Genomic DNA, 21655 nt, shown 5'->3' on the forward strand with positions numbered 1-21655 from the left:
TTATTTCTATAGAAAATTTTGTCAAAATTGTATTTCTATAGAAAATTTTGTCAAAATTTTATTTCTATAGAAAATTTTGTCTAAATTTTATTTCTATAGAAAATTTTGTCAAAATTTTATTTCTATAGAAAATTTTGTCAAAATTTTAATATATTTCTATAGAAAACTTTGTCAAACTGAATTATATATGTTTTTAATCGGTATTTTTTGATTTAATATATACCACGTATGGACTTACCTACAATTTAGAAGACAGTGTTAGGAGGTTTGAAGATGCCTTGCCATCGGCAAGCGTTACCGCAACTCAAGTAATTCGGTTGTGGATGGCAGTGTAGAAGTTTCTTTTTTTTCTACAGAAATAAACTTCTGACAAAATTTTCTATATAGAAATTTTGAGAAAATGCTCTATGCATGTTTAGGAACGAAAATTTACTTTTAAATATTCAAGTAGTAAAATTGGGTGGTAGGCACGTTGTCAAAGTTGGCAGAATTCCACCAGAAATTGTAGATTTGTTATTGTTTTGTTGATGGGTAGAATTTTTGATTGAGAAATAACATATTTACAGAATTTTCTATAGAAATAAAATTTTGACAAAATTTTCTATAAAAACAAAATTTTAACAAAATTTTCTATAGAAATAAAATTTTGGCAAAATTGTCTATAGATATAGAATTTTGACAAAATTTCCTATAGAAATAAAATTTTGTTAAAAAAATTATACCGATTTCTCGAAAAAAATCCCCACAAAATCCTCAGATTTATGGAAATTCCCCACAAAAGCCCCAAGTTCCCAACTCAGAAATTTCGTCCCCATTCAAGAAAAAATATTCCCAATTTGGGGAAAAATCCCCAATTCTGGCAACACTGGCTAGACGACTGAGTTATAAGAAGACCAAGAAAGGGCTAAAAAAATGTTGACTACTTTTGACGAGAAATGCATTTAGAAACAAAAAAAAAATATTTTTATAAAATAGGACGATGTGCAATCCACCCATAGGTATTTTAGCGTCAGAAGAAACTAATATCAAAAAAAAAAATATTGTTGTCAATTTAGAAAATCAATTAAATTCGCGAATGTAGCAGACATTTATTATTTCTGTGTAGAAAATCTTTCTTAAAATTCTTTTCAAAATGCATTATTAAAACAGTTGTAGGTGTGGATTAAATTAACATGGACAATTGTTGTTATCTTATGTCACTAAATCGTTTATTGCAACAACAAAAAACTCATTTCGATTCAAGTTTGTAGGGTGTAAAAGAGGAAACTCTGTCAGTGATGGGAAATTTAACTTTTTGAGTAATGGAACTCAAAGGCATGTTTTCTTGGACAAAAGTGTACAACTAAAACTACTTTGTTTCTTAGAGATTCCAAAAATAATAACAACAAGTATATACAGCACAAAGTTCGGCCGGGCCGAATCTTAAATACCCACCACCATGAAGCAAATATTAGGGTTTCCTTTGAAATTTCAGGAGGGCTTGAGGACACTTCCCGAAGATAAATTTAAAGATTTCACCTATGAGGACTATATCAGATTCTGGATTTATAAGAACCATTTTTGTTTGAGTTTTAGAGGAATCATTAACATCTCTTGTACGTGTGCAAGAAAATTTCCAGATTTTACTTCCACAGATTTAAGATTTCAAATTAAGACGTTATTTTAGTCTTAATTTGAAATCTTAAATCTGTGGAAGTAAAATCTGGAAATTTTACATTGAGTTTCAAGCAATTTTCATGATCAGTGCGCCTTCTACACCGTCAAGAAGTGAAGTCGGTCTATATGGAGGCATTATCAAATGGACCGATAAAAACTCAATCCGATACACGTTTTTGTGAGCCTAAAATATCAGAATATTTACAAATTCAGGCAAATCAGATAAAAACTACGGTTTCTACGGTTTAAATCGGGAGATCGTTCTTATGGGGGCTATACTAAAATATGGACCGATACTCACCGTTTTCGGCACACCTCTTTATGACCCGAAAATACCTCTAGATTTCCAATTTCAGGTAAATTGAATAAAAACTGCGGTTTCTATAAGCCAAAGAAGTAAAATCGGGAGATAGGTCTATATGGGGGCTATACCAAAATATGGACCGATACTCACAATTTTTGGCACACCTCTTGATGGTCAAAAAATACCTCTAGATTTCAAATTTCAGGCAAATTGGATAAAAACTACGATTTCTATAAGCCCAAGACCCCAAATCGGGAGGTCGTTTTATATGGGGACCATACCAAAACATGGACCGATACTCACAATTTTTGGCACACGTATTTGTGGTCCTACAATACCTCTAGATTTCCAATTTCAAGTAAATTGAATAAAAACTGCGGTTTCTATAAGCCCAAGAAGTAAAATCGGGAGATCGGTCTATATGGGGGCTATACCAAAACATAGACCGATACTAACCATTTTTGGCACACCTCTTTGTGGTCATAAAATACCTCTAGATTTCAAATTTCAGGCAAATTGGATAAAAACTACGATTTCTATAAGCCCAAGACCCCAAATCGGGAGGTCGGTTTATATGGGGACTATATAAAAACCTGGACAGATATAGCCCATTTTCGAACTTGCCCTGCCTGCAGACAAAAGACGAGTTTGTGCAAAATTTCAGCACCATTGCTTCATTATTGAAGACTGTAGCGTGATTACAACAGACAGACAGACAGACAGACAGACAGACAGACGGACAGACGGACATCGTTATATCGTCTTAGAATTTCTCCCTGATCAAGAATATATATACTTTATATAGTCGGAAATCGATATTTCGATGTGTTACAAACGGAATGACAAACTTATTATACCCCCACCACCATTCTATGGTGGTGGGTATAAAAAGATTCAAATATTATTTTAACATTCCAGCAAAAAACAAAAATAGGAAGTTGTTCTAAAGGCACAACTTTAAAAGCACTTTCAAAAATGTCTTCCCAAAGATGTTCTTTATTTTAGCTACTCAGGAAGTTCTTTAGATTAAATTTTTTTATAACTTGCTTTTTTCATATTTTTATACCCACCACCATAGGATGGGGGGTATATTAACTTTGTCATTCCGTTTGTAACACATCGAAATATTGCTCTAAGACCCCATAAAGTATATATATTCTGGGTCGTGGTGAAATTCTGAGTCGATCTGAGCATGTCCGTCCGTCCGTCCGTCCGTCCGTCCGTCTGTTGAAATCACGCTAACTTCCGAACGAGACAAGCTATCGACTTGAAACTTGGCACAAGTAATTGTTATTGATGTAGGTCGGATGGTATTGCAAATGGGCCATATCGGTCCACTTTTACGTATAGCCCCCATATAAACGGACCCCAAAATTTGGCTTGCGAGGCTTCTAAGAGAAGCAAATTTCATCCGATTCGGCTGAAATTTGGTACATGGTGTTGGTATATGGTCTCTGACAACCATGCAAAAATTGGTCCACCTCGGTCAATAATTATATATAGCCCCCATATAAACCGATCCCCCGATTTGGCTTGCGAGGCCCCTAAGAGAAGCAAATTTCATCCGATCCGGCTTCAATTTGGTACATGGTGTCAGTATATGGTCTCTAACAACCATGCAAAAACTGGTCCACATCGGTCCATAATTATATATAGCCCCCATATAAACCGATCCCCCGATTTGGCTTGCGAGGCCTCTAAGAGAAGCAAATTTCATCCGATCCGGCTGAAATTAGGTACATGGTGTTAGTATATGGTCTCTAACTACCATGCAAAAATTGGTCGACATCGGTCCATAATTATATATAGCCCCCATATAAACCGATCCCCCCCATTTGGCTTGCGAGGCCTCTAAGAGAATCAAATTTCATCCGATCCGGCTGAAATTTGGAACATGGTGTTAGAATATGGTCTCTAGCAACCATGCAAAAACTGGTCCACATCGGTCCATAATTATATATAGCCCCCATATAAACCGATACCCCGATTTGGCTTGCGAGGCCTCTAAGAGAAGCAAATTTCATCCGATCCGGCTGAAATTTGGTACGTGATGTTAGTATATGGTCTCTAACAACCATGCAAAAATTGGTCCACATCGGTTCATAATTATATATAGCCCCCATATAAACCGATCACCAGATTTGACCTCCGGAACCTCTTGGAAGACCAAAATTCATTTGATTCAGTTGAAATTTGGTACGTGGTGTTAATATATGGCCTCAAACTCCCATGCAAAAATTGGTCGATATCGGTCCATAATTATATATAGGCCCCATATAAACCGATCCCCAGATTTGACCTCCAGAGAAGAGCAAAATTCTTCCCATTCGGTTGGAATTTGGTACGTGATGTTAGTATATGGTATCCAACAACCATGAAGGAATTGGTTCCTATCAGTCCATAATTATATATAGCTCCCATATAAACCGATCCCCAGATTTGACCTCCGGTGCCTTTTGGAGAAGCAAAATTCATCCGATCTGCTTGAAATTTGGTACGTGGTGGTAATATATAATATTTAACAACCATGCCAAAAGTGGTCCATATCAGTCCATAATCGTACATAGCCCCATATAAACCGATCCCGAGATTTGGTTTTGGAACCTCTTGGAGGAGCAAATTTCATCCGAGTGAGTTGAAATTTGGTACATTGTGCTAGTATATGGTCGTTAACAACCATGCCTAACTAGGTCCATATCGGTCTATAGTTATATATGGCCCTCAGATAAATCGATCCCCAATCACACAAAAATTGGTCCATATCAAGTTCATAATTGTATATAGCCCCCATATAAGCGATCCCCATATTTCAATTCTGGCTCTCTACATATAAAAAGTCCATATCGATTCGTAATTATTTGTAGACTTAACTTAACTTAACTTTTTTTGTCTAATATATACCATGTATGGACTAAATCACAATTTAGAAAACGATGTTAAGAAGTTTTAAGATACCACAACCCAAGTAATTCGATTGTCGATGATAGTCTTTCGTAGAAGTTTCTACGCAATCCATGGTGGTGGGTATATAAGATTCGGCCTGGCCGAACTTGCGGCCGTATATACTTGTTAACATCTTGAGTTTCTAGAAACCGTAATTTTTATCCCATTTGCCTGAATTTTGAAATCTGAAGGTTTTTTAGGACCATAAATTGGTTGGCCGAATATGGTGTGCATCGATACAGATTTTGATATATCCCCCTTTTAAACCCGCCCTCCGATTTGGGGGTCTAGATTCTGTAGGTTTTTCAGAACCACAATCAGTTGTTTTTGAATTTTGCATGTTTTTGCAATGGCACCCATATAGACTGATTTCCTGTTTCAACTCATTGGGCTTATATAGACCGTAGTTTTTATACGATTTGCCTGAAATTGTAACGGATTTAGTTTTTATCGGTCCATTTGGTAAGGCCTCCATATAGACCAATTTCACTTCTTGAGGGTATAGAAGGCGCACTGATCATGAAAATTGCTTGAAACTAAAAGTAAAATTTCCAGATTTTTCTTCTAATAATTTGAATAATAGGGGTAAAAATTTTTAGATTTCAAATCAAGTCGTTTTTCCATATTGATTATGAAATTTTAACTTTTTTGTTTCAAATAGGTTTAAAAACAGATTAAGAATTAATAAAATGGTACACATTATTTAAATTTTCTCGAAATAAATGCTTTTCTAGAAAAATTTGCAATATTTTGAAAACATTTGAAGTCAAACGTTTCAGACAAGCGTTAGATTTCATTAAAAACCATTAAAAATTATAAGAAAAATTTATTTGGCAAAATATCACAATTTTTTTTAAATTCACATCCAGAACACTGAATTCCGATCTAAAACTCAAACAATAATGCTTGTTATAAATCTAGAATTTTTAAATTTATCTTCGGGAAGCGTACACAGAAAAAATTTCACGAAAATTTTTCCAATTAAAATCTTGAGTTTTAAAAAATATTCAATTAAAAATTTAATTGATTCAACAACAATCATGAACCGATGTTCAGATGTAAATATAGCTCCCATATGTATGTATCGTCCGATTTTGGAAAATTTGGTCATAATAGCCTTATTTATTAACCGATCTTACTCAAATTTGTAATTTTTATAGAAAATTTTGACAAAGTTTTAGTTCTATACAAAATTTTGACAAAATTTTACTTCTACAGAAAAAGTTGTCAAAATTTTATTTCTATAGAAAATTTTGACAAAATTTTATTTCTACCGAAAAAGTCGTTAAAATTTTATTCCTATAGAAAATTTTGACAAAATTTTATTTCTATAGAAAAATTTTGTCAAAATTTTATTTCATTAGAAACTCTGTCAAAATTTTATTACTATAGAAAATTTTATGAAAATTTTATACCTATAGAAAATTTTGACAAAATTTTAGTTCTATAGAAAATTTTGACAAAATGTTATTTCTACAGAAAAAGAATATAGAAAATTTTGACAAAATTTTATTTCTACCGAAAAAGTCGTCAAAATTTTATTCATATAGAAAATTTTGACAAAATTTTATTTCTATAGAAAAATTTTGTTAAAATTTTATTTCATTAGAAAATCTGTCAAAATTTCATTTCTATAGAAGATTTTGTAAAAATTTTATTTCTATTGAAAATTTTATGGAAATTTTATTTCTATAGAAAATTTTATGAAAATCTTATTTCTATAGAAAATTTTGTGAAAATGTTATTTCTACAGAAAATTTTGACAAAATTTTACTTCTATAGAAAATTTTGTCACAAATTTAATTCTATAGAAAATGTCGTCAAAATTTTATACCTATGGAAAATTTTTTCAAAATTTCATTTCTACAGAAAATTTTGTTAAAGTTTCATTTCTATAGAAAATTTTGTCAAAACTTCATTTCTATAGAAAATTTTGTAAAAGTTTAATTTCTGTAGAAAAATCTTGTCAAAATATTTCTTTAGGAAATTCTGTCAAAATTTAATTTCTATTAAAAAATTAACCAAAATTTCTATAAAAAATTTTGTCAATATTTTATTTCTATAGAAAGTTACACAAAATTTTATTTCTATATTAAAATTTTACAATTTTTTTCCTAAATAACATTTTTGCATAATTTTGTATCAATACAAAATAAGTTTTTAAAGTTTTTTCTGTACAAAATTTTATTTTTATAGAAAATTTTGTTTGTTTAGTTCGATAGAAATTTTTGTCGGAATTTTATTTCGACATAAAATTTTGTTAAAATTTTATTTCTATAGAAAATTTTCCTAAAAATTTTATTTCTATGGAAAATTTTATTTCTTTTGAAAATATTGTCAAAATTTTATTTCTATAGAAGATTTTGTCAAAATTGTATCTCTATAGGAAATTTTGTTAAAATTTTATATCTGTAGAAAATTTTGACAAAATTTTATTTCTACAGAAAAAGTCGTCAACATTTTATTTCATTCGGAAATTCTGTCAAAATGTTATTTCTACAGAAAATTTAATGAAAATTTTATTTCTACAGAAAATTTTGTCACAATTTTGTTTTGTAGGAAATTTTTTCATAATTTTACTTCTATGGAAAATTTTGTCAAAATTTAATTTCTATAGAAATTTTTGTCAAAATTTCATTTCTATAGAAAATTTTGTCAAAATTTCATTTCTATAGAAAAATTTTGTCAAAAATTCATTTCTATAGAAAAATTTTGTCAAAATTTCATTCCTATAGAAAAATTTTGTCAAAATATTTTTTAGGAAATTCTGGTAAACCTTCATTTCTATAAAAGATTTTGCCAAAATTTTATTTCTATAGAAAATTTTGTCAATATTTTATTTCTATAGAAAGTTATCACAAAATTTTATTTCTATATTAAAATTTTACAATTTTTTCCTAAATAACATTTTTGCATAATTTTGTATCAATACAAAATAAGTTTTTAAAGTTTTTTTCTGTACAAAATTTTATTTTTATAGAAAATTTTGTTTGTTTAGTTTGATAGAAATTTTTATCGGAATATTATTTCGACATAAAATTTTGTTAAAATTTTATTTCTATAGAAAATGTTGTTAAAATTTTATTTCTATAGGAAATTTTGTTAAAATTTTATTTCTGTAGAAAATTTTGACAAAATTTTATTTCTATAGAAAATTTTGACAAAATTTTACTTCTACAGAAAAAGTTGTAAAAATTTTATTTCTAGAGAAAATTTTGTGAAAATTTTATTCCTATAGAAAATTTTGACAAAATGTTATTTCTATAGAAAAATTTTGTCAAAATTTTATTTCTATAGAAAATTTTGACAAAATTTTATTTCTATAGAAAATTTTATGAAAATCTTATTTCTATAGAAAATTTTGTGAAAATGTTATTTCTAGAGAAAATTTTGACAAAATTTTACTTCTACAGGAAAAGTTGTAAAAATTTCTAGAGAAAATTTCTAGAGAAAATTTTGTGAAAATTTTATTCCTATAGAAAATTTTGACAAAATTTTATTTCTATAGAAAAATTTTGTCAAAATTTTATTTCATTAGAAACTCTGTCAAAATTTTATTACTATAGAACATTTTATGAAAATTTTATTTCTATAGAAAATTTTGACAAAATTTTAGTTCTATAGAAAATTTTGACAAAATGTTATTTCTACAGAAAATGTTGTCAAAATTTTATTCATATAGAAAATTTTGACAAAATTTTATTTCTACCGAAAAAGTCGTCAAGATTTTATGCATATAGAAAATCTGTCAAAATTTCATTTCTATGGAAGATTTTGTAAAAATTTTATTTCTATAGAAAATTTTATGGAAATTTTATTTCTATAGAAAATTTTATGAAAATCTTATTTCTATAAAAAATTTTGTGAAAATGTTATTTCAATAGAAAATTTTGACAAAATTTTACTTCTACAGGAAAAGTTGTAAAAATTTTATTTCTATAGAAAATTTTGTTAAAATTTTATTTCTATAGAAAATTTTGGGAAAATTTTATTTCTATAGAAAATTTTGTGAAAATTTTATTTCTATAAAAAATTTTGTCACAAATTTAATTCTATATAAAATGTCGTCAAAATTTTATTCCTATGGAAAATTTTGTCAAAATTTCATTTCTATAGAAAATTTTGTTAAAGTTTCATTTCTATAGAAAATTTTGTCAAAACTTCATTTTTATAGAAAATTTTGTAAAAATTTAATTTCTATAGAAAGTTATCACAAAATTTTATTTCTATATTAAAAATTTACAATTTTTTTCCTAAATAACATTTTTGAATAATTTTGTATCAATACAAAATAAGTTTTTAAATTTTTTTCTGTACAAAATTTTATTTTTATAGAAAATTTTGTTTGTTTAGTTCGATAGAAATTTTTGTCGGTATTTTATTTCGACATAAAATTTTGTTAAACTTGTATTTCTATAGAAATTTTTGTTAAAATTTCATTTCTATAGAAAATTTTGAAAAATTTATCGATTTGACGAAAATGAACCCAAATCAGCCAAATACCATTTGGTCCAACCATCGGACCAAATTTAAAAATGAAAGTTTTTTTGAACAACCCTGATAGCATCCCAGAAACAGATGTCTCTAAATAGTACCTTCCAACACTGATACGTACAATTGTAGTGTTCTCACTCGCTTTCTCTCTCTTGCTCTTTGGCATAACTAACTCAACTATCAACTTTATTAAATAGTGGCAATTCGATCGTCGTAATATTAAGAGGTACGCGTGTGCAGGGAACTCCTACATTCAATTAATTTTATTCAATTGTTTTGTCTATAGAAATAAAGAATTATTAAATAGTTTTTTATTATTCCAGACGCATACATTTATTGGAATTTGTGAAAAATGTCGCCCAAACCAATTCTATACTATACTCCTGGCAGTCCACCATGCTGCTCTGTTATGTTAACTGCAGCTGCCCTAAGCATGGAGTTGGAGTTGAAGTAAGCTAAAAAAAATAACTGTCACTTTTCTTACCTTAAGTGCCTCTCTCCTCTATTGTAGATCACTTAGCACAAAGAATGGAGATCATTTGACAGAGGAATTTATTAAAATGAATCCCACACATACCGTCCCTGTGTTAGATGATGGTGGTAATATTATAAGTGATTCTCATGTCATATGCTGCTATTTGGTTGACAAATATGGTGTCGATGATTCTTTGTATCCGAAAGATAAAATGAAGCGTATGCAGGTTGATGCTCGTTTATATTTCGATTGTGGTCATTTGTTTCCACGATTGCGTTTTATTGTCGAACCGGTTATCTATATGGGAAAGGATTCAATACCCGATGAAAGAGTTGCTTATATGCAAAAAGCCTATGATGGTTTGGAGAAGGCTTTGGCCAATGGCAATTACTTGTGTGGTGATCAAATGACTATAGCCGATTTGTGTTGTGTAACTTCTGTGTCCTCAATAATGCCATTAGCACCAATTGAAGAGGATAAATATCCCAAAGTAAAGGCCTGGGTACAACGTCTAGCCGAGTTACCTTACTACAAGACCAATAATCAAGATCAGGCTGATATTTTATATCAACTTGTCCTAACCAATTTGGAAGCCAATAAGAAAGCTTAAAACGTCTATTATTTAAAAAAAGGGAAATTGTAAAATAATGTAAATATATGTAAATAAAATTAACAACTAAATATATACGACCTTAAGTTCGTAGAAAGTTCTAGTAAAGACTGACATTTACAATCAAATTACTTGGGTTATGGTTTCTCAAAACTTCATAACATTGTCTTCTAAATTGTAAGATTATTTCATCCATCTTATTTTCTCGGAAAGTACGTATCTGGTTTCCACAAGGTGCTTATGTTTCGCGAGAAAACAAATTTTAATACCCTAAACCACATAGTGGTCAGCGTATAATAACTTTGATCTGCCAAAAAATGTTCGTACCAGAAATAGTGATTTTAGACCCCATACAATATATATAACGATCGACTCAGAATCACCTCCTGAGTAGAGGTGTGCACGTAAGTAATACTTTACTCACGCTCACGCACACTCGCAATGGAGAAATCTTATTCACGCACACTCACGCACGCTATTTTTTGGTAGGACTCACGCTCACGAAAAGAAAATTTGTACTCGCGCACACTCACGCACGAAAATATTTTAAATGTCGTGACGAAAAATGTCGTGACTCACGAATAATTTTATGAGTAATTTACCTATAGAACCTGACTGAAAATATGAGTATGATTAAAGTCGAGAGCGTTATAAAACTTTTAACACTTAAGATATCACTAAAATTATATATGAATTGAATTCGTAAGCATTTTATGTTCGTAAGCGGGATTATTTTCGTGAGCGTGTTTTTCCGAAATTCGGTACTGACGCACAGTCACGAAAATACTACTTTCGTGACACACGCTCACGCACGACATTTGTTTGGTTAATCACGCACACTCACGTCGTTACCATCAGCGTTTCGTGAGTCCCGACATTTTCGTGTCACGTGCACACCTCTACTCCTGAGCCGATATTGCTCATGGTGTCCGTTCGTCTGTCCATGTATTTGTTGTTCACAGGATTCCGGTCGCAATTATTAACCGATTTTGATGAAATTTGGTATATGGCATTTTTTTGTTACAGGGACGAACACTATTGTCATTTGGAAAAAAATCGGATCAAACTTAGATATAGCTCCCATATATATGTATCGCCCGATTTCGATAAATGGGGTCAGATTGTGTTCATCTACTAACCGATGGGCGTCAAAATTGCCACAAAGTAATTCAATTGATCACCCTTTATGTGTGCCAAATTTCATCAAAATCGGTTCACATTTAGATATAGCTCCCAAATATATGTATGACCCGATTTTCCCAAATTTGGCCATAAGTCCCTTATTTATCAACCGATCTAACTCAAAGTTGACCAAATATATTTTTCTGTAGCACTTACAGTGTGTGCACAAAATCATCGAAATCGGTTCAGATTTAGCTATAGCTTCCATATATATGTATAGCCCGATTTTCACAAATCTAACATATAACAAGTATATACGGCCGTAAGTTCGGCCAGGCCGAAGCTTATGTACCCTCCACCATGGATTGCGTAGAAACTTTTCCTAAACACTACCATCCACAATCGAATTACTTGAGTTGCGGTAACGCTAGCCGATGGCAAGGTATCTTAAAACCTCCTAACACCGTCTTCTATATTGTATGTTAACTAAGTCCATATGTGGTATATATTAAATTAAAAAAGACCGATTAAATACGCAAATAATCAAGTTTGACAAAATTTTCTATAGGAATAAAATTTTGACAAAATTTTCTATAGGAATAAAATTTTGACAAAATTTTCTATAGGAATAAAATTTTGACAAAATTTTCTATAGAAATAAAAGTTTGACAAAATTTTCTATAGAAATAAAATTTTGACAAAATTTTCTATAGAGATAAAATTTTGACAAAATTTTCTATAGAAATAAAATTTTGACAAAATTTTCTATAGAAATAAAATTTTGACAAAATTTTCTACAGAAATAAAATTTTGACAAAATTTTCTATAGAAATAAAATTTTGACAAAATTTTCTATAGAAATAAAATTTTGACAAAAATTTTCTATAGAAATAAAATTTTGACAAAATTTTCTATAGAAATAAAATTTTGACAAAATTTTCTATAGAAATAAAATTTTGACAAAATTTTCTATAGAAATAAAATTTTGACACAATTTTCTACAGAAATAAAATTTTGACAAAATTTTCTATAGAAATAAAATTTTGACACAATTTTCTATAGAAATAAAATTTTGACAAAATTTTCTATAGAAATAAAATTTTGACTAAATTTTCTATAGAAGTAAAAGTTTGACAAAATTTTTTATAGAAATAAAATTTTGACAAAATTTTCTACAGAAATTAAATTTTAAGAACATTTTCTATAGAAATAAAATTGTAACAAAATTTTCTATAGAAATACAATTTTGACAAAATTTTCTATAGAAATAAAATTTTGACAAAATTTTCTATAGAAATAAAATTTTGGTAGATTTATTTTGGCTCGAGTGGCAACCATGATTATGAACCGATATGGACCAATTTTTGGTATGGTTGTTAGCGGCCATATACTAACACCACGTTCCAAATTTGAACCGGATCGGATGAATTTTGCTCCTCCAAGAGGCTCCGGAGGTCAAATCTGGAGGACGGTTTATATGGGGGCTATATATAATTATGGACCGATATGGACCAACTTTTGCATAGTTGTTTGAGACCATATACTTACACCATGTACCAAATTTCAAACGGATCGGATGAAATTTGCTTTTCTTAGAAGCTCCGCAAGCCAAAATCTGAGGGTCCGTTTATATGGGGGCTACACGTAAAAGTGAACCGATATGGCCCATTTGCAATACCATCCGACCTACATCAATTACAAGTACTTGTGCCAAGTTTCAAGTCGATAGCTTGTTTCGTTCGGAAGTCAGCGTGATTTCAACAGACGGACGGACATGCTTAGATGGACTCAGAATTTCACCACCACCTTCTGGGAGGTATACTGGGTACTATAGGGTCTTAGAGCAATATTTCGATATGTTACAAACGGAATGACAAAGTCAATATACGCCCCATCCTATGGTGGAGGGTCTAAAAATAAGTCGAAGTTTCCTTCCTGACGCTTTAACTCCAGAACACACGAACCGATTTCCACGGTTTGGCATTTGTTGGAAAGGTCTATGGCTCCGTAAGGTTTATAGTAAAGAAAACTCAGCGCACATTACAAAAATTTATAATTTGAGTTCATCGCAGTTGCTTTTGTTATAAAATAATTTTATTTTTTCACATGAAAAATATTCGGAGAACGTATACGGTAATCATGTGGTCAAAATAGGGTATCTCATTTTTTGATATCGGATGGGGTAGGGGGATATCCCCCTTGCCCAACTTTTTCAAAATTGGGCCAAAGTTCTCCGATGTGGTTGAAATTTCCAAGGAAGGTTAGGGGTGATGTCTAGGCAAAGACCCGCTAATTTATTTTTCGATATTTAGTCGCGGAGGTGGACAACGCCTTCATACGACTTTTTTTAAAGTACAGTAAAAATAAAAACAAAAATTCTCTGATTTACTTGAAATTTACAGAGAATATGCCGTGAGGTTATGAATTTATTATGGGGTACCTGATTGTTTAATATTTGGACGTTAAGGGGGACCCCCCATGCCCGACCTTTTGAACAAAATTATCCTATTTGCTTGAAATTTTCAGGGAAGGTTTAAGGAGGCGTCTAGGCAAAGAACAGCTACTTTATTTGTCGATATTTGGTCGGGGAAGGGGGCCTCACCTTTGTCCAATTTTTTTAAGGTACAGTGAAAAAACTAAAATTTGTTGAATTACTGAAATTTCATGGAGAACTAGGGGAAGATTATGAAATGAGGTATATGATATTTTAATATTTGGTCGGGGAAAAATAAAAGGACACAGCGAGACCTCATTTCTCCTCAAGTACATACCGTGTAACAATTAAACTTTTCCAATTTAATTGCAATTTACAGAGGATGTGGGGTAGGTTATATTATTATAGGTTAGGTTAGGTGACAGCCCGATGTATCAGGCTCACTTATACTATTCAGTCCATTGTGATACCACATTGGTGAATTTCTCACTTATCACTGAGTGCTGCCCGATTCCATGTAAAGCTTAATGACAAGGGACCTCCTTTTTATAGCCGAGTCCGAACGGCATTCCATATTGCAGTGAAACCACATAGAGAAGCTTTGAAACCCTCAGAAATGTCGGCAGCATTACTGAGGTGTGATAATCCAACGCTGAAAAACATTTTGGTGTTCGGTCGAAGCAGGAATCGAACCCACGGCCATGCTAACCATTGCACCAAGGTGGCTCCCATATTATTATAATGGATATCTGATTTTGTGATATTCGGATGGGAAGAGGGGCCTCCCCTTACCTTGCTGTTTCAAAATTGAGCCTATAATTTGCTTGACATTTTCTGGGATGTCTACACAATATGCGCTATATCATTTTTCGATATTGGGACGGGAGAGAGATCCCTATAAAACTGAAAAAAAAACTAGAATTCTCTAGTTTACTTGAAATTTACAAAGGCCGTAGGGGAAGGTTATGAAATCAATATGGTGTACTTGATTTTTGGGTATTTGGACGGGAACCTTCCCCTTGCCCCACACTACGAAACTTGATTTTCTTGGAATTTGCAGAGTCGTCCCTTTACAAAAAATAGAGCAAAATCTAACCTTCTCTGATTTACTTTAAATTGAGAGAAGATTAAATTAAATTTATACAGGGTACATGATTTTTCGATGTCTGGTTGGGAAAGGGAAATAGTGAAGTTGGTTAGTTTGTGAAATGAATTTAGGGTACGTGAATTGACAATATCTGGTCGGGGAGGAGCGAAGCAGAGGGGTTCACTTTTGCCCGATTTTTTGAAAATAGAAAGTAGAGGATTGTCGATAAATGGGAACTCGGTACATAATTTTATGATTTTTCCATAGGCTCCTGCCAGACTTTATTATGCAAAAAAAAAACTTAAATTTACATGAAGTTGACAGGCAACGTAGAGGGTGCTTCATTTTGCGGTATATGTTCGGGAAAGGCATGTTCTCCGTGTCCAACACTTTAACAAATGTTAATATGGTTAATTTTATGCGCTTTTAATTTTTTTTTGATTTATTGGACGGTATATTGAGGAGAAGTATACCTCCCCTTGACAAACCACGCTTGAAATTCACAAGGAAATGTAGAAGATTGCCAAACGATTTGAATACAATTTAAAAACAGAAAATTGGTTGAAAGGGAACACCCCTACCCGACGTTTGTTAAGCCGTTTTACATCTGCATAACCGCCCTATATAAACGAAAAAGCGAGTAGTCCGATTTTAGTGATTAATCAGTACTTCAGTTTTTGTGCCAGACTTCCCCTGACCCTACTCTTTAAATGAGATAAAATATTTTCGAATTAAGTTAACTAAAATATGCTTCGGGAGGCGCAGCGAAGCGGGCCGGGTTACGCTAGTAAATAAATAAAATTAACAACTTAATATATACGACCTCAAGTTCGTAGAAAGTTCTAGTAAAGACTGATATTCACAATCAAATTACTTGGGTTATGGTATCTCAAAACTTCATAACATTGTCTTCTAAATTGTAAGATTATTTCATCCATCTTATTTTCTCGGAAAGTACGTATCTGGTTTCCACAAGGTGCTTATTTTTTTGCGACAAACATGTTACATGATCACCATCGAAAAAGAATATTTTGCTCTTGAAACATATTTGAGGTGATCATATTCTTTCTCTGCGTGTACGACTTATTTGTTCTACTGTCCCATTCACAAGAATTGCTTTGAATTTTTTTTTACAACGTGAGTCAAGTTTGTCACGACAATTTCGTGTCACGTGCACACCTCTAGTACAGCATTCAACTTACATTGTAACAGTTTTACAAAAGCCGGGAAACACACAAACCCTAACTTCGTATTTATATGTGGTTAAAGTGCACGCTGTCCTTCTCCTTGTCACGTTCAATTTTTCACATATACACGCAACGAATCGAATCGCTGCTGTATCCTTTATGGGGATGCTCTCTTGGCAAGTGTTTAAAGGTTTTGTTTTGCATTTTAATTATCCTGCTTTCAGTGGTAGGCAAAATGGCTGTTACTGTTAGGTATACATACGATCATATATAGTTTTCACTTCTGATGGCCCACACACGCATATTTGAACCTAAGGAGTACTCATGCACAGTGGTTTAAAATTTATAACATGGAACAAATGAATTTCGGAAATAAATAAGGAAATAGGGGGGGGGGGGGGGGGGGGGGGGAATATTTTATACAAAGTTTTTTTTTTTTCGTTAAAACACAAATGCCAATTTTGCTTAGCATAGAAGACACATGTAAATCTTTCTGTTTGACCAAAAGTCGAAAAACTTTTCATTAACGCCGCTTTGTCAGGAAATTCCACTTAAAATTTTGACATCTTGGTCTTATAGAAATCGTAGTTTTTAGCCAATTTTCCTGAAAGTGAATATGATGAGGTATTTAAGGACCACAAGAAGAATATGGTGTGTATTGGTCCATGTTTTCGTATACGCACCACTGTTACCACAGTTGCTAGAATTCTACCAAAAATGGCAGATTTTTTATTGTTTAGTAGATTGGTAGAATTCTTGAAGCTAGTTGTGAGATGTTGAAAAATATTCCTTTCCAGCTAGGAGGTACTTAAATTTTCTATATAAATTTTTACAAAATTTCCTATAGAAATAAAATTTTGACAAAATTTTCTATAGAAATAAATTATTGAGAAAATTTTCTATAGAAATAAAATTTTGAGAAAATTTTCTATAGAAATAAAATTTTGACAAAATTTTCCGTACAAATAAAATTTTAAATAAACCTTCCGTGAAAGTTAAATTCTTTTTCAAGAAATAAAAATTTTGACAAAATTTTCTTTAGAAGTAAAATGTTGACAAAGTTTTCTACAGAAATAAACATTTTAACAAAATTTTATGTAGATTTAAAATTTTGACAAAATTTTCTATACAAATAAAATTTTGACAAAATTTTCTATACAAATAAAATTTTGACAAATTTTCCTATAGAAATAAAATTTTGCCAAAATTTTCTATAGAAATAAAATTTTGGCAAACTTTTCTATAGAAGTTAAATTTTTTTCTATATTTTCTACAGTAATAAAATTTTGACAAATTTTCTACAGAAATAAAATATTGAAAAAAATTTTTATAGAAATAAAATACTGACAAAAATTTCTACAGTAATAAAATATTGACAAATTTTCCTATGGAAAAAAATTTGGAAAAATTTTATATAGAAGTTAAATTCTTCTATAGAAGTAAAAATTTTGACAAAATTCTAATTCTATAGAAAATTTTGTCAAAATTTTATTTCCATAGGAAAATTTTTGTCAAATTTTTTTTTTTCATAGGAAAATTTGTCAAAATTTTAAAATGTTGACAAACTTTTCTATAGAAAGACAAATTTTGACAACATTTTAGGTAGAAATAAAATTTTGACAAAATTTTCTATAGAAATAAAATTTTTACTAAATTTTCTATTGAAATAAAATAACGAGAAAATTTTCTATAGAAATAATAGTTTGACAAATCTTTTTTATAGAAAGAAAATTGTGAGAAAATTTTCTATAGAAATAAAATTTTGACAAAATTTCCAATAGAAATAATATTTTGACAAAATTTCCTATAGAAATAATATTTTGACGAAATTTCCTGTAGAAATAATATTTTGACACAATTTTCCATACAAATAAAATTTTAACAAAACTTTCCGTGAAAGAAAGTAAATACAAATTTTGACAAAACTTTCTTTAGAAGTAAAAATGTTGACAAACTTTTCTATAGAAATAAAAATTTTAACAAAATTTTATATAGAAATAAAATTTTGACAAAATTTTCTATAGAAATAAATTTTGACAAATTTTCCTATAGAAATAAAAGTTTGCCAAATTTTCTATAGAAATAAAATTTTGGCAAAATTTTCAAAACAATTTAAATTCTTTCTATAGAAGAAAAAAATTTTGACAAATTTTCCTGTGGAAAAAAATTTTGACAAATTTTCCTATGGAAATAAAATCTTGACAAAATTTTCTATGAAATTAAAATTTTGACAAAATTTTATATAGAAGTTAGGTTCTTCTATAGAAGTAATTTTGAAAAATTTTCCTGTGGAAAAAAATTTTGACAAATTTTCCTATGGAAATAAAATTTTGACAAAATTTTCTATGAAATTAAAATTTTGACAAAATTTTATATAGAAGTTAGGTTCTTCTATAGAAGTAAACATTTTGACAAAATTTTCTTTCGAAGTTAAAATGTTGACAAACTTTTGTATAGAAATAAAAATTTTAGCAAAATTTTAGGTAGAAATAAAATTTTGACAAAATTTTCTAACGAAATAAAATTTTGACAAAATTTTCTATAGAAATAAAATTTTGACAAAATTTTCTATAAAAATAAAATTGTGACAAAATTTTCTATAGCAATAATAATTTGACAAATCTTTTTTATAGAAATAAAATTGTGAGAAAATTGTCTATAGAAATAAAATTGTGTGTTCTTATGGAAATAAAATTTTGACAAATTTTCCTATGGAAATAAAGTTTTCACAAATTTTCCTATGGAAATAAAATTTTGACAAAATTTTCTATAGAAGTACAAATTTTGACAAATTTTTCTATAGATGTACAAATATTGACACAATATTCTATAGAAATAAAATTTTAACAAAATTTTCTACAGAAATAAAATATTGACAAATTTTCCTATGGAAATAAAATTTTGACAAAATTTTCTATAGAAGTACAAATTTTGACAAATGTTTCTATAGATGTACAAATATTGACACAAATTTCTACAGAAATAAAATGTTAACAAAATTTTCTATAAAAATAAAACCAACAATAAACCAGTATATACGGCCGTAAGTTCGGCCAGGCCGAATCTTATGTACCCTCCACCATGGATTGCGTAGAAACTTCTACGAAAGACTGTCATCGACAATCGAATTACTTGGGTTGTGGTATCTTAAAACTTCTTGACATCGTTTTCTAAATTGTGAGTTATTCCATACGTGGTATATATTAGACAATACGTAAAGAGCCAGAATTGAAATATGGGGGTCGCTTTTATGGGGGCTATATACAATTATGAACTTGATATGGACCAATTTTTGTGTGATTGGGGATCGATTTATCTGAGGGCTATATATAACTATAGACCGATATGGACCTAGTTAGGCATGGTTGTTAACGGCCATATACTAGCTCAATGTATCAAATTTCAACTGACTCGGATGAAAAAAAATCTCAGGATCGGTTTATATGGGGGCTATGTATGATTAGGGACTGATATGGACCACTTTTGGCATGGTTGTTAAATATCATATACTACCACCACGTACCAAATTTCAACCAGATCGGATGAATTTAGCTTCTCCAAAAGGCATCGGAGGTCAAATCTGGGGATCGGTTTATATGGGGGCTATATATACTTATGGACTGATATGAACCAATTCCTGCATGGTTGTTGGATACCATATACTAACATCACGTACCAAATTTCAACCGAATCGGATGGATTTTGCTCTTCCAAGCGGCTCCGGAGTAAAGGTGTGCACGTGACACGAAATTGTCGTGACTCACGACAATGTTCGTGATTCGTGCGTGAGTCGTGAGTCACGAACATAATATCTTCGTGAGTGTGCGTGAGTAACGAATTACACTAAATAACGAAAATATTCCTGCTCACAAACATAAAACGCTTAAGAGTTAAATTCAATTACAATTTTAGAGACACCTGGGATGTTAAGAGTTTAATAACACTCTCGATTTTAATAATGCTCATGTTTTCAAACACTTCGGTAAGGTAAATTAATCATAAAATTATTCCTGAGTCACGATATTTTTCGTGAGTCACGGTATTTTTCGTGAGTCACAACGTCGTCGTGCGTGAGTACACATTTTCTGCGTGAGTGTGCGTGAGTATGGGTGTTTGAGGCCATATATTAACACCACGTTCCAAATTTCAACTGAATCAGATGAATTTTGGTCTTCCAAGAGGCTCCGAAGGTCAAATCTGGTGATCGATTTATATGGGGGCTATATATAATTATGGACCGTTGTGGACCAATTTTTGCATGGACATTAGAGGCCGTATACTAACACCATGTACCAAATTTCAGCCAGATCGGATGAAATTTGCTTCTCTCAGAGGCTCCGCAAGCCAAATCGGGGGATCGGTTTATATGGGGGCTATATATAATTATTGACCGATGTGGACCAATTTTTGCATAGTTGTTTGAGACCATATACTTACACCATGTACCAAATTTCAGCCGAATCGGATGAAATTTGCTTTTCTTAGAGGCTCCGCAAGCGAAATTGGAAGATCGGTTTATATGGGGGCTATATATAATTATTGACCGATGTGGACCAATTTTTGCATGGTTATTAGATATCATATGCTGACATCATGTACCAAATTTCAGCCGGATTGGATGAAATTTGCTTCTCTTAGAGGCTCCGCAAGCCAAATCTGGGGATCGGTTTATATGGGGGCTATACGTAAAAGTGGACCGATATGGCCCATTTGCAATACCATCCGACCTACATCAATAACAACTACTTGTTCTAAGTTTCAAGTCGATAGCTTGTTTCGTTCGGGAGTTAGCGTGATTTCAAAAGACGGACGGACGGACATGCTCAGATCGACTCAGAATTTCACCACGACCCGGAATATATATACTTTATGGGGTTTTAGAGCAATATTTCGATGTGTTACAAACGGAATGACAAAGTTAATATACCCCCATCCTACACGGATGAAAAAGGCTGTTTTTCATATGTTTGGCTATAAACATTATATGTTTGGAACACAAATTTTTAAACACAATATTTTTGAGTGCAAGTATATAATGTTCATAAACTAGCATAACATGTTTGGGACATATATGTTAATATGTTAGAACATATTATGTTTGGGACATAAAATGTTTGTAAATATAATATGCTTGGATGCAAACATATATTAATTTAGAAATAGCCTATAAACATATATGTGTTTAGTAGCTTGGAGCGCTATTTAACAGGGAGCGATATTAAATTAAGTTGGTGGTTGTTGCTTGTTATTACAAAATTAACATTTTATTTTTCCTTGGGCAATTGATCAGCTACTTCTTTGATCCTTACAAACTGTGTGGTCCGCTGTTCGAATCCCCGTCCG

At 31.0% G+C, this 21655-nt stretch overlaps 1 protein-coding gene across 1 annotated transcript; it reads left to right on the forward strand.

Annotated features, from left to right (window-relative positions):
* Positions 1-9544: 9544 nt before the first annotated feature.
* Positions 9545-10590, forward strand: LOC142239914 (glutathione S-transferase 1-like). Its single transcript, XM_075311654.1, has 3 exons — positions 9545-9623; positions 9721-9847; positions 9909-10590. Exons 2-3 carry the CDS (start codon positions 9750-9752, stop codon positions 10480-10482), a joined length of 672 nt encoding a protein of 223 aa, XP_075167769.1. The 5' UTR covers positions 9545-9623; positions 9721-9749; the 3' UTR covers positions 10483-10590.
* The last annotated feature ends 11065 nt before the right edge of the window (positions 10591-21655 follow it).

This window comes from Haematobia irritans, chromosome 5 (assembly GCF_050003625.1).
Source record: "Haematobia irritans isolate KBUSLIRL chromosome 5, ASM5000362v1, whole genome shotgun sequence".
Taxonomy (NCBI): domain Eukaryota; kingdom Metazoa; phylum Arthropoda; class Insecta; order Diptera; family Muscidae; genus Haematobia; species Haematobia irritans.

Coding starts and splice junctions, on each gene's coding strand:
- LOC142239914 (XM_075311654.1), top strand. CDS start 9,750: ATGTCGCCCAAACCAATTCTATACTATACTCCTGGCAGTCCACCATGC. Junction 9,848..9,908: donor AGCATGGAGTTGGAGTTGAA/GTAAGCTAAAAA, acceptor CCTCTATTGTAG/ATCACTTAGCACAAAGAATG.